This window comes from Salvelinus alpinus, chromosome 5 (assembly GCF_045679555.1).
Source record: "Salvelinus alpinus chromosome 5, SLU_Salpinus.1, whole genome shotgun sequence".
NCBI lineage: Eukaryota > Metazoa > Chordata > Actinopteri > Salmoniformes > Salmonidae > Salvelinus > Salvelinus alpinus.
The window spans coordinates 18,715,864-18,728,419 of record NC_092090.1 but is presented as its reverse complement, the minus strand read 5'-3'; the positions used below and the strand labels follow the sequence as shown (position 1 = coordinate 18,728,419).

The 12,556-nt window shown below is 42.3% G+C and overlaps 1 protein-coding gene and 1 long non-coding RNA gene across 6 annotated transcripts in view; one reads left to right on the top strand and one right to left on the bottom strand.

The window, feature by feature from the left end:
- The window catches only part of LOC139575649 (uncharacterized), a 38,095-nt gene extending 37,051 nt beyond the window's left edge, over window positions 1-1,044 (bottom strand). The window contains exon 1 of the long non-coding RNA XR_011674986.1: window positions 803-1,044. This is a non-coding gene — a long non-coding RNA (uncharacterized lncRNA). The remainder of the gene's footprint in view (window positions 1-802) is intronic.
- The window catches only part of lrrk1 (leucine-rich repeat kinase 1), a 146,219-nt gene that overhangs the window by 26,540 nt on the left and 107,123 nt on the right, over window positions 1-12,556 (top strand). For 3 of the 5 annotated variants that reach the window (XM_071400831.1, XM_071400830.1, XM_071400833.1), the window contains 3 exons: window positions 1,478-1,671; window positions 11,470-11,641; window positions 11,914-12,093. In XM_071400831.1, the coding sequence (XP_071256932.1) occupies window positions 1,478-1,671; window positions 11,470-11,641; window positions 11,914-12,093 (546 nt within the window). Of the gene's footprint in view, window positions 1-1,287; window positions 1,672-11,469; window positions 11,642-11,913; window positions 12,094-12,556 lie in introns of those variants that run through there. The other 2 variants (XM_071400829.1, XM_071400828.1) reach the window with 1 other exon arrangement.

Genomic DNA, 12,556 nt, shown 5'->3' with positions numbered 1-12,556 from the left:
GAGCATCCAGGTAGGATTTAGCACCGTTCTAAAGCTCTGCTTGACGACAGACATTATTACCACACTGAAACCACTGGAGTGACGTAATAAAAGCTCTGCTTGACGACAGACATTATTACCACACTGAAACCACTGGAGTGACGTAATAAAAGCTCTGCTTGACGACAGACATTATTACCACACTGAAACCACTGGAGTGACGTAATAAAAGCTCTGCTTGACGACAGACATTATTACCACACTGAAACCACTGGAGTGACGTAATAAAAGCTCTGCTTGACGACAGACATTATTACCACACTGAAACCACTGGAGTGACGTAATAAAAGCTCTGCTTGACGACAGACATTATTACCACACTGAAACCACTGGAGTGACGTAATAAAAGCTCTGCTTGACGACAGACATTATTACCACACTGAAACCACTGGAGTGACGTAATAAAAGCTCTGCTTGACGACAGACATTATTACCACACTGAAACCACTGGAGTGACGTAATAAAAGCTCTGCTTGACGACAGACATTATTACCACACTGAAACCACTGGAGTGACGTAATAAAAGCTCTGCTTGACGACAGACATTATTACCACACTGAAACCACTGGAGTGACGTAATAAAAGCTCTGCTTGACGACAGACATTATTACCACACTGAAACCACTGGAGTGACGTAATAAAAGCTCTGCTTGACGACAGACATTATTACCACACTGAAACCACTGAAGTGACGTAATAAAAGCTCTGCTTGATGACAGACATTATTACCACACTGAAACCACTGAAGTGACGTAATACTGACCTGTATTGAGACCCAGTTCACGCTTTCCAGAGGATGATACACCTGGGGTTTATTCATTAGTGCAAACTGACGTTTTGGAATGAAAACGAGAGCTTCTTATTGGGTGTGTGTGTGTGTGTGTGTGTGTGTGTGTGTGTGTGTGTGTGTGTGTGTGTGTGTGTGTGTGTGTGTGTGTGTGTGTGTGTGTGTGTGTGTGTGTGTGTGTGTGTGTGTGTGTGTGTGTGTGTGTGTGTGTGTGTGTGTGTTTGCTCCAAGCTCCAACACTAGTCCAGTATCCAGAGAGTAGGTAGACTATGTTTTCGGTCCTGATGGAACCTCCTGCCTGCCTCCCTGTGTCTCACACCCTCTGGTAACCACATAGTCTTTAGAGCCTGCTCCTGGAGAGAGAGAGACTGCATTCTTTAGCAGGGTGACCTATTTCTTACTTGCCACCGGTGCTCTGCGCACGCCTACTCCCCCAATACTCTGTTCCTGTGTTAGACTACAGCTGGTCTGATCTAATGGAAGTATGTTCCGTTTCTCCTCTCTTCTCTGTCTGCTCCTCTCTTCTCTGTCTGCTCCTCTCTTCTGTCTCCTCTCTTCTGTCTTCTCCTCTCTTCTGTCTTCTCCTCTGTTCTCTGTCTTCTCCTCTGTTCTCTTCTATTCTGTTCTCTTCCTCTGTCCTCCTCTCCCCAGGTTCTTTGGCAGTGGAGGACATGGGAGCCAAGGCGTCTGCGATGGGCAGCGGTGGAGCCTCCTCTCTGGGTCCGTCTCCAACCCTGGAGAACATCCAGGCAGCGTACGGGGAAGGGGAGAGCAGCAGGGCCCGGGAGCTGATCCAGCAAGCCTGCTGTGTGGAGTGTAGTGCAGCTAGTCCTCGGCTGGAGGGGGTGAGTGGAACGGAGAGAGACAGACCTGTCTCGAAAATACACGCATGCACACGCACACACAAATGCACACCTTCATACCCTTGCACGCACAAATATTGTCACACACACACACACACACACACACACACACACACACACACACACACACACACACACACTAAATGAGAGCTCTTGCCATGTAGAGTCCATTGTTTTTCTAGCCTAATGCAGATATGTGCTGCATAATGTGTGACATTTGTTCCAGAGATTGTTTTGGTGTGACTGTAACCATCTAATGTGTCATATGCTCCTGGTGTGGGACAGCAACATGTTTACATTAATTTACGTGTGTGTGTATATTTACGTGTGTGTATTTACATGTCAGTGTGTGTGTATATTTACATGTCACTGTGTGTGTGTGTATATTTACGTGTGTGTGTGTGTGTGTGAGTAAGAGATGTGTAAGGCTGCATCATGGTATGTTGTTGATCAGTCCTACAGCCCCTCATGGTTCAACACCCCTGAAGTCCCACTGCCTTGACACAAAGACAGCAACACCTCTACACTGTGAATGTCTGTGGCTTTGACTTGGTCCTGTACTGTGTGTGTGTGAGTTTAATTTGATGCTGTAGTTGTTGATGTTAGATACAGGTGTGATATAAAGACTGTGTGTGTGAATGTGTGTGTGTTCTCTGAGTGGTACTCTAGTTGTGTGACAGTTTGTTGATATTCTAGAGTGGGTGTACTGTGCTTGTTGTTTTGGAGTGGATCCCAGCCTGCCAGGCACAGTGTCAGGAGACAAGTGGCCTAGTTCTGCCTTTCTGTCTCCTGCCTCTCCATTAGCACTATGAAATACTCCCTTCAATACAGAACCAATTCAACTACTGATTCCATGTTTCTTTATTACCTCTGTTCTACTGACACATCACTTATTTACGTAGATTACAGTAATCTCATTACTGTATGGATCATACTGGGACAGTAATCTCATTACTGTATGGATCATTATGGGACAGTAATCTCATTACTTTATTGATCATTATGGGACAGTAATCTCATTACTTTATTGATCATTATGGGACAGTAATCTCATTACTTTATTGATCATTATGGGACAGTAATCTCATTACTGTATGGATCGTTATGGGACAGTGATCTCATTACTGTATGGATCATTATGGGACAGTAATCTCATTACTTTATTGATCATTATGGGACAGTAATCTCATTACTTTATTGATCATTATGGGACAGTAATCTCATTACTTTATTGATCATTATGGGACAGTAATCTCATTACTGTATGGATCATACTGGGACAGTAATCTCATTACTGTATGGATCATTATGGGACAGTAATCTCATTACTGTATGGATTATACTGGGACAGTAATCTCATTACTGTATGGATCGTTATGGGACAGTGATCTCATTACTGTATGGATCATACTGGGACAGTAATCTCATTACTGTATGGATCATTATGGGACAGTAATCTCATTACTGTATGGATCATACTGGGACAGTAATCTCATTACTGTATGGATCATTATGGGACAGTAATCTCATTACTGTATGGATCATTATGGGACAGTAATCTCATTACTGTATGGATCATACTGGGACAGTAATCTCATTACTGTATGGATCATACTGGGACAGTGATCTCATTACTGTATGGATCATACTGGGACAGTAATCTCATTACTGTATGGATCATACTGGGACAGTGATCTCATTACTGTATGGATCATTATGGGACAGTGATCTCATTACTGTATGGATCATACTGGGACAGTAATCTCATTACTGTATGGATCATACTGGGACAGTAATCTCATTACTGTATGGATCATACTGGGACAGTAATCTCATTACTGTATGGATCATTATGGGACAGTAATCTCATTACTGTATGGATCATTATGGGACAGTAATCTCATTACTGTATGGATCATACTGGGACAGTAATCTCATTACTGTATGGATCATACTGGGACAGTGATCTCATTACTGTATGGATCATACTGGGACAGTAATCTCATTACTGTATGGATCATACTGGGACAGTAATCTCATTACTGTATGGATCATACTGGGACAGTGATCTCATTACTGTATGGATCATTATGGGACAGTGATCTCATTACTGTATGGATCATACTGGGACAGTAATCTCATTACTGTATGGATCATACTGGGACAGTAATCTCATTACTGTATGGATCATACTGGGACAGTAATCTCATTACTGTATGGATCATACTGGGACAGTAATCTCATACTGTATGGATCATACTGGGACAGTAATCTCATTACTGTATGGATCATACTGGGACAGTGATCTCATTACTGTATGGATCATACTGGGACAGTAATCTCATTACTGTATGGATCATACTGGGACAGTAATCTCATTACTGTATGGATCATACTGGGACAGTAATCTCATTACTGTATGGATCATACTGGGACAGTAATCTCATTACTGTATGGATCATTATGGGACAGTAATCTCATTACTGTATGGATCATACTGGGACAGTAATCTCATTACTGTATGGATCATACTGGGACAGTAATCTCATTACTGTATGGATCATACTGGGACAGTAATCTCATTACTGTATGGATCATACTGGGACAGTGATCTCATTACTGTATGGATCATACTGGAAAAGTGATCTCATTACTGTATGGATCATTATGGGACAGTGATCTCATTACTGTATGGATCATACTGGGACAGTGATCTCATTACTGTATGGATCATACTGGGACAGTAATCTCATTACTTTATTGATCATTATGGGACAGTAATCTCATTACTGTATGGATCATACTGGGACAGTAATCTCATTACTGTATGGATCATACTGGGACAGTGATCTCATTACTGTATGGATCATACTGGGACAGTAATCTCATTACTTTATTGATCATTATGGGACAGTAATCTCATTACTGTATGGATCATACTGGGACAGTAATCTCATTACTGTATGGATCATTATGGGACAGTAATCTCATTACTGTATGGATCATTATGGGACAGTAATCTCATTACTGTATGGATCATTATGGGACAGTAATCTCATTACTGTATGGATCATACTGGGACAGTGATCTCATTACTGTATGGATCATACTGGGACAGTAATCTCATTACTGTATGGATCATACTGGGACAGTAATCTCATACTGTATGGATCATACTGGGACAATAATCTCATTACTGTATGGATCATACTGGGACAGTGATCTCATTACTGTATGGATCATTATGGGACAGTAATCTCATTACTGTATGGATCATACTGGGACAGTAATCTCATTACTGTATGGATCATTATGGGACAGTAATCTCATTACTGTATGGATCATACTGGGACAGTAATCTCATTACTGTATGGATCATTATGGGACAGTAATCTCATTACTGTATGGATCATACTGGGACAATAATCTCATTACTGTATGGATCATACTGGGACAGTGATCTCATTACTGTATGGATCATTATGGGACAGTAATCTCATTACTGTATGGATCATTATGGGACAGTAATCTCATTACTGTATGGATCATACTGGGACAGTAATCTCATTACTGTATGGATCATTATGGGACAGTAATCTCATTACTGTATGGATCATTATGGGACAGTAATCTCATTACTGTATGGATCATTATGGGACAGTAATCTCGCGTGTGTGTATGTGTGCATACGGTAGGTTCCAAACACTCATGCTGCCAAACACACTTCTCCTTTCCTAGAGTGTTCAGTGTTGCCCTTGGTTACCTTTTATCTGCTTGTCTTCCTGTCATTCAGGAATAGATTTGATGTGGAGCTCACTGTAATTTAACACTTGACACACCAGCATATGTTCCGACTATTATCGGACGAGTTCAGCTAGTACCTCCAGGTTTCACTGCGTTTCAAGACGTTTTCTCCCTACTGAATACAACCCAGTTACTGCCATGTTCCTGAGAACTGGTAATACAGGTTGACTGGAGATATGGAGACCCAGTTACTGCCATGTTCCTGAGAACTGGTAATACAGGTTGACTGGACATATGGAGACCCAGTTACTGCCATGTTCCTGAGAACTGGTAATACAGGTTGACTGGACATATGGAGACCCAGTTACTGCCATGTTCCTGAGAACTGGTAATACAGGTTGACTGGACATATGGAGACCCAGTTACTGCCATGTTCCTGAGAACTGGTAATACAGGTTGACTGGAGATATGGAGACCCAGTTACTGCCATGTTCCTGAGAACTGGTAATACAGGTTGACTGGAGATATGGAGACCCAGTTACTGCCATGTTCCTGAGAACTGGTAATACAGGTTGACTGGAGATATGGAGACCCAGTTACTGCCATGTTCCTGAGAACTGGTAATACAGGTTGGCTGGAGATATAGAGACCCAGTTACTGCCATGTTCCTGAGAACTGGTAATACAGGTTGACTGGACATATGGAGACCCAGTTACTGCCATGTTCCTGAGAACTGGTAATACAGGTTGACTGGAGATATGGAGACCCAGTTACTGCCATGTTCCTGAGAACTGGTAATACAGGTTGACTGGAGATATGGAGACCCAGTTACTGCCATGTTCCTGAGAACTGGTAATACAGGTTGACTGGAAATATGGAGACCCAGTTACTGCCATGTTCCTGAGAACTGGTAATACAGGTTGGCTGGAGATATGGAGACCCAGTTACTGCCATGTTCCTGAGAACTGGTAATACAGGTTGACTGGAGATATGGAGACCCAGTTACTGCCATGTTCCTGAGAACTGGTAATACAGGTTGGCTGGAGATATGGAGACCCAGTTACTGCCATGTTCCTGAGAACTGGTAATACAGGTTGGCTGGAGATATGGAGACCCAGTTACTGCCATGTTCCTGAGAACTGGTAATACAGGTTGGCTGGAGATAATGTTAAATTCATATAAAACAATTGTGTGTCAGATTGAAAAAGGAGAACTGTTTTTTTAATTTACATGGCTTCTGTTCTTGTACCCTAAAATACCCTGACGCTTGATTCATACTGCTACTTTTAGGCTTCCTCACAACATGTCGGCCAGTGCTACTTATGTCGGCCAATGCTACTTATGTCGGCCAGTGGTACTTATGTCGGCCAGTGGTACTTATGTCGGCCAGTGGTAATCAGGAATTATAGATGAACGAGGTGTGCTTGAAAGCAGCTTGGCAACTCTCTCCAGTGCTTAAGAAGCCTTTACGTAAGAAGTAGAGCAACACAACAGTGTGCAAACTGCTTGGTGCACAAAGGAATCTAACAAGTATTCAGTCGGTCGATACAGTTAATATATATCAATACTTCAAACAGTTACACTGCCATCCAGTGCCTACAATACAATCACAAAGTTCAGCATAGGAACTGTGGTTTCTGTGGAATGAGAACAGAGATCAGGTCCAACTTTGGCCCTATAGAACAACAGTCAGTGAGCACAGTATTCTATTAGTCGACTGGTCAATTGTTTGGTCATCAGGCTGTTGATCGGCCCGAGATTGTTTTAGTCAAGCAGTAACGTATATGAGAAAAGCACCTTTTTTTTTTGTACATTAAAATAACATAACATGTATCAGAAATACAGTGTAGACATTGTTAATGTTAGGCGTACAGAGGCCCATTATCAGCAACCATCACTTCTGTGTTCCAATGGCACATTGTGTTGGCTAATCCAAGTTTTTATTTTAGAAGGCTAATTGATCATTAGAAAACCCTTTTGCAATTATGTTAACACAGCTGAAAACTGCTGTGCTGATTTAAAGAAGTAATAAAACTGTCCTTCTTTAGACTAGTTGAGTATCTGGAGCATTAGCAGTTCGATTACAGGCTCAAAATGGCCAGAAACAAACAACTTTCTTTTGAAACTCGTCAGCCTATTCTTGTTCTGAGAAATGAAGGCTATTCCATGTGAGAAATTGCCAAGAAACTGGAGATCTCATACAACGCTGTGTACTACTCCCTTCACAGAACAGCTTGAAGCTGTTGTCCTGTGAGCCGCCTGTCACACAAGCTGTTGACTCTCAGAAACTTTTCTTCTGATTCTGTTGTGGCTTTGGGTCTGCCAGACCTCTTCCTGTCTGAGTTTCCTCCAGTTTCCAAGTGCCTTTTGATGGTGTAGGAAACTGTACTCACTGACACCTCGGCTTTCTTTCTTTTCTAGGAAAGACCTACACTTTTAAGGGTTATACTGGTATTTCTGTCTTCCTTTGTTAATTGCCTTTTTCTCGCCATTATGATATCAATATACTACTTCCTGCAGTACAATACTGTCCAAATAATGCTTAAGCTTTTATACAGACAGAGGGTTTGTAAGTAATCAACAAAAGTTGGGACGCCTGTAGGAATTGTTAGCATCAACTTTCAAGGCTTAATTTACTTCCATTGCTGCAGAACAGCTGTAAGTTGTTAACCCATTACTTGTTCCCTGAAAATGGCATTTTTCTATAACTCTGAAATGTACATTTATTTTTCAGTTTTTGCTTGATCCGACAAATGTGGTCGGTGGCTCTATATGGAGGGTGTGACGCAATTGTGGCGCCTGCAGAGGCATGCAAAGGCCAAATCAAGCACTGTACCACATCGCCATGCGCTTTCCAAATTTTGTAACAATGCGGTGGGTTCTGTGTCACTCCGCATTGACATGATTGGTTGACAGTAGTTGGAGGGGCGGTACATCCTGTAGAAAACACAAACTCACTTCCTTGACAGCAGCTCTGCACTGCTCCACGAAGCGCAAGAAGTATGAATACCCTGACTACTGCTGAGGCCGTTTCACCGTAAAGACTGCATGGCCAATGCAGCGCCCAGATGTACAATGCACTTCTCTCTACAGAATGTGCTCTCTCCCGCCAATTTGTGCACATTCATTGTTTCATAAATTCATTGTGTGAATTGTTTGCGTTTGTTAGTTTATATCACTTCTCCATTTACATAGTACATTGACCGTAAATGAATATAATGTCTCATCTACCATGTTTGTTACTTTGGTTATGGTCATTTCTGTTAATGCATTCAATATTATTATTGCAGTCTTCCTGTTCTCATTGTCTGAGTGGACACATTGTTTTCAGAGCGCACAACCTGTGCTACACTTGTGAGAAACAAGTTTTGGTTTATTTCATTCCATTTACAAGTTTTGTCAATTTAGTCATTGTCTTTTGTTTGGAGCGCTCCTGTCAATGTTGAGTCAGGACGCGCACGCATATAAGTAGGCCTATAGGCTACCTGGCCTGTGCGCAAATGTATATAAACGTGCCCATTTGGGGATCTGATAGTATTTTTGATTGGCTTAACGCACCACCACGAATGACCTGTGGAGGTCCTCAAAGTAAAGTTTTCTTCACCTTAAACAGCAAGCAAACAAAGTCTGTTTTTATATTAATTGAGAATTACAATAGTTCCTTAATGTATTTGAAAAGTCTTTCCAGCTCTCTCCCTTTCGATAACCACTCAGCGTGAAAGGGAAAAATGTCATGCTCTGATCCAGTGGAAACGGCATAAAATAGGCCTACCTGATTACTTCTTATCAGTGCTTGACTTGGACTGAAATAGGTTCCGGTACTCATTTCGTGTGCTGGTACTGTTTGGCTTTATGTAGGCTATTTTTACATAGTTGGCAATGGCAATAGAAGTTACTTTTTAGGTTTATCATTTTCTTTTGGATAGAATTTTGATTAACCACATGACAATGATTTTGAGATATGAAGATATTATAAATTTAAATGAAACTGTTTCACGAAAATGTGTTTATGAAAAACATAACTGGCACGCAGATCGGTAGAAATGGTAAGTTAAATCGGCATTCCACATGAGAAAGGTTGCCGAGTCCTCCTGCAGCCTATTACCGGCAACTTCAGGAGAGTAACGGCATAATCTGCGAAAGCCAGCAGGAGCGGGAGGAGAATACTTGGGTCAGGTTAAGGTCTTCTGGTTATCTAGATCTCTGGTGCCCTCTTGAGGCATTTCTTATTTCATCAAACCGTAAGCTTAAAGCATCAGACAAGCTCAATACATATAGTTGATTTTATTAAAACACGTAGGGTGTGTCTATAAATGGAAAAATACAGGCTTAAAATTTTGACAAATAGATTGGTCAAAAGAACAAACAACTTTCGGTCAACCAATATTTTTTCTTTAGTTGAGGACAACCCTAATTCTATTTTAGCCAATCACTAACACCTTATCCAGGTGTTGTAGAGGTAGCCTCGTTCCATACTGGATGTGTTGTGGCTAACTCATCTATTGGTTGTCTTGTTCCATACTGGATGTGCTGTGGCTAACTCATCTATTGGTTGCCTCGTTCCATACTGGATGTGTTGTGGCTAACGCATCTATTGGTTGCCTCGTTCCATACTGGATGTGCTGTGGCTAACTCATCTATTGGTCGCCTCGTTCCATACTGGATGTGCTGTGGCTAACTCATCTATTGGTCGCCTCGTTCCATACTGGATGTGCTGTGGCTAACTCATCTATTGGTCGCCTCATTCCATACTGGATGTGCTGTGGCTAACTCATCTATTGGTCGCCTCGTTCCATACTGGATGTGCTGTGGCTAACGCATCTATTGGTTGTCTTGTTCCATACTGGATGTGCTGTGGCTAACTCATCTATTGGTTGTCTTGTTCCATACTGGATGTGCTGTGGCTAACTCATCTATTGGTTGTCTTGTTCCATACTGGATGTGCTGTGGCTAACTCATCTATTGGTCGCCTCATTCCATACTGGATGTGCTGTGGCTAACTCATCTATTGGTCGCCTCGTTCCATACTGGATGTGCTGTGGCTAACTCATCTATTGGTCGCCTCGTTCCATACTGGATGTGCTGTGGCTAACTCATCTATTGGTCGCCTCATTCCATACTGGATGTGCTGTGGCTAACTCATCTATTGGTCGCCTCGTTCCATACTGGATGTGCTGTGGCTAACTCATCTATTGGTCGCCTCGTTCCATACTGGATGTGCTGTGGCTAACTCATCTATTGGTCGCCTCGTTCCATACTGGATGTGCTGTGGCTAACTCATCTATTGGTTGTCTTGTTCCATACTGGATGTGCTGTGGCTAACTCATCTATTGGTTGCCTCGTTCCATACTGGATGTGTTGTGGCTAACTCATCTATTGGTCGTACATTGTTGATTGCCCACCTGATGGTGCCATTACATCAACGTTGATGCTCATGTTTTTACCTAGCTGCAGATATTGTTGCCAACATATATTCAGTGAGAATAGCTATTAGCTCCTTGATTTGTCGCTAGATGACATTTTGCCGTTGCTGCAACGAAGTCACAGCACCAATTTGCTGCAGAATTGAGTGGGAAAAGTCACTAAATGCTATCAAAACCATAGTAACCCTTGGTGTCAAAACTTCCTTAAAGGTAGCTGGAGGGATCCGAACACTAGCTAAATATAGCGACAAAGTTGCTAAATTGGCAACACAGGCTGCAGTACATGGTAACTTTTGAATGCTCCCAACCAGGGTTGGGGTCAATTCCATTTCAATTCCAATCAATTCAGAAACGACACCAAATTCCAATTCCAAATGTTCCTCATTGAAAAACATTGAAGAGAATAGGAATTGGAATTTCAGTGTACTTCCTGGATTGACTGTGATTGAAATTAAATGTCCCCCTGCTCCCAACTGTATAGCATGACAATGAATGAAGAGTTGGCTACAGATCAACTAAGGTGGAGCCTATGGTAGAGGTGGAGAGGTGGACTTGAACAAAACTTGACTATCTGCTAATATACTAACTTGTCTTATTCCCGTCCCTTCCTCAGCTGCGTCTCTTGTGTGTGGCCACCCAGTATGGTGATGCGGAGAGCGTGAGTTACCTCCTCCATGAGGCCCGTGTGCCCCTGCCCCTGGAGCCGTCGGAGGGAAACCCTGCCATCCTGGCTGCACACAATGGACATGTCAGCCTGGTCAGAGAGCTGCTCGACTCACTACCAGGTGACAATGCTGTGTGTGTGTGTGTGTGTTTGTGTGTGTTTGTGTGTGTTTGTTTGTGTGTGTGTGTGTGTGTGTGTGTGGTGTGTGTGTGTGTGTGACATTTTCCACCTGTGTGTGTGTAGTTGTAGTAGTTAATAGATAGTAACAGATTGCATGTATTGTTCTGAAAGTGTGTGTGTGTATGTGTGAGATGTGGTGCATTTGTGTCTGTCTGTCTGTCTGTGTAGTAATCATAGTTAGTAGATGATAAACAGATTGCATGTCTCTCTCAGGTCCGTGTGTCCACAGAGATCTGCTGAACTGGATGTTGGTGTCGGCGTGCCAACAGGGTCACCTGGAGGTGGTTAGAATGTTGGTGCAGGGTTACCATGCCGACGTTGAGGACTGTGCCATCCACCAGGAGGAGTTTGCTGTCATCACGGGGCTGCCTCTCTACGCTGCTGCACGCGCAGGTAGACAGCAAGACACAGTGTAGATGTACTCCACATACACACATACTGTACATGTGCACACATACGCCACACATACACTACCGTTCAAATGTTTGGGGTCACTTAGAAATGTCCTTGTTTTTGCAAGATAAGCACATTTTTTGTCCATTGAAATGACATAAAATTTTATCAGAAATACAGTGTAGACAGTGTTAGTGTTGTAAATGACTATTGTAGCTAGAAATGGCTGATTTTTAATGGAATATCCACATAGGCGTACAGAGGCCCATTATCAGCAACCATCACTCCTGTGTTCCAATGGCACATTGTGTTAGCTAATCCAAGTTTATCATTTTAAAAGGCTATTTGATCATTAGAAAACCCTTTTGCAATTATGTTAGCATCTGGAGCTGAAGATCTCGTACAACGCTGTGTACTACTCCCTTCACAGAACAGCCAGAATAGTCGCCTCTTCACTGTTGAC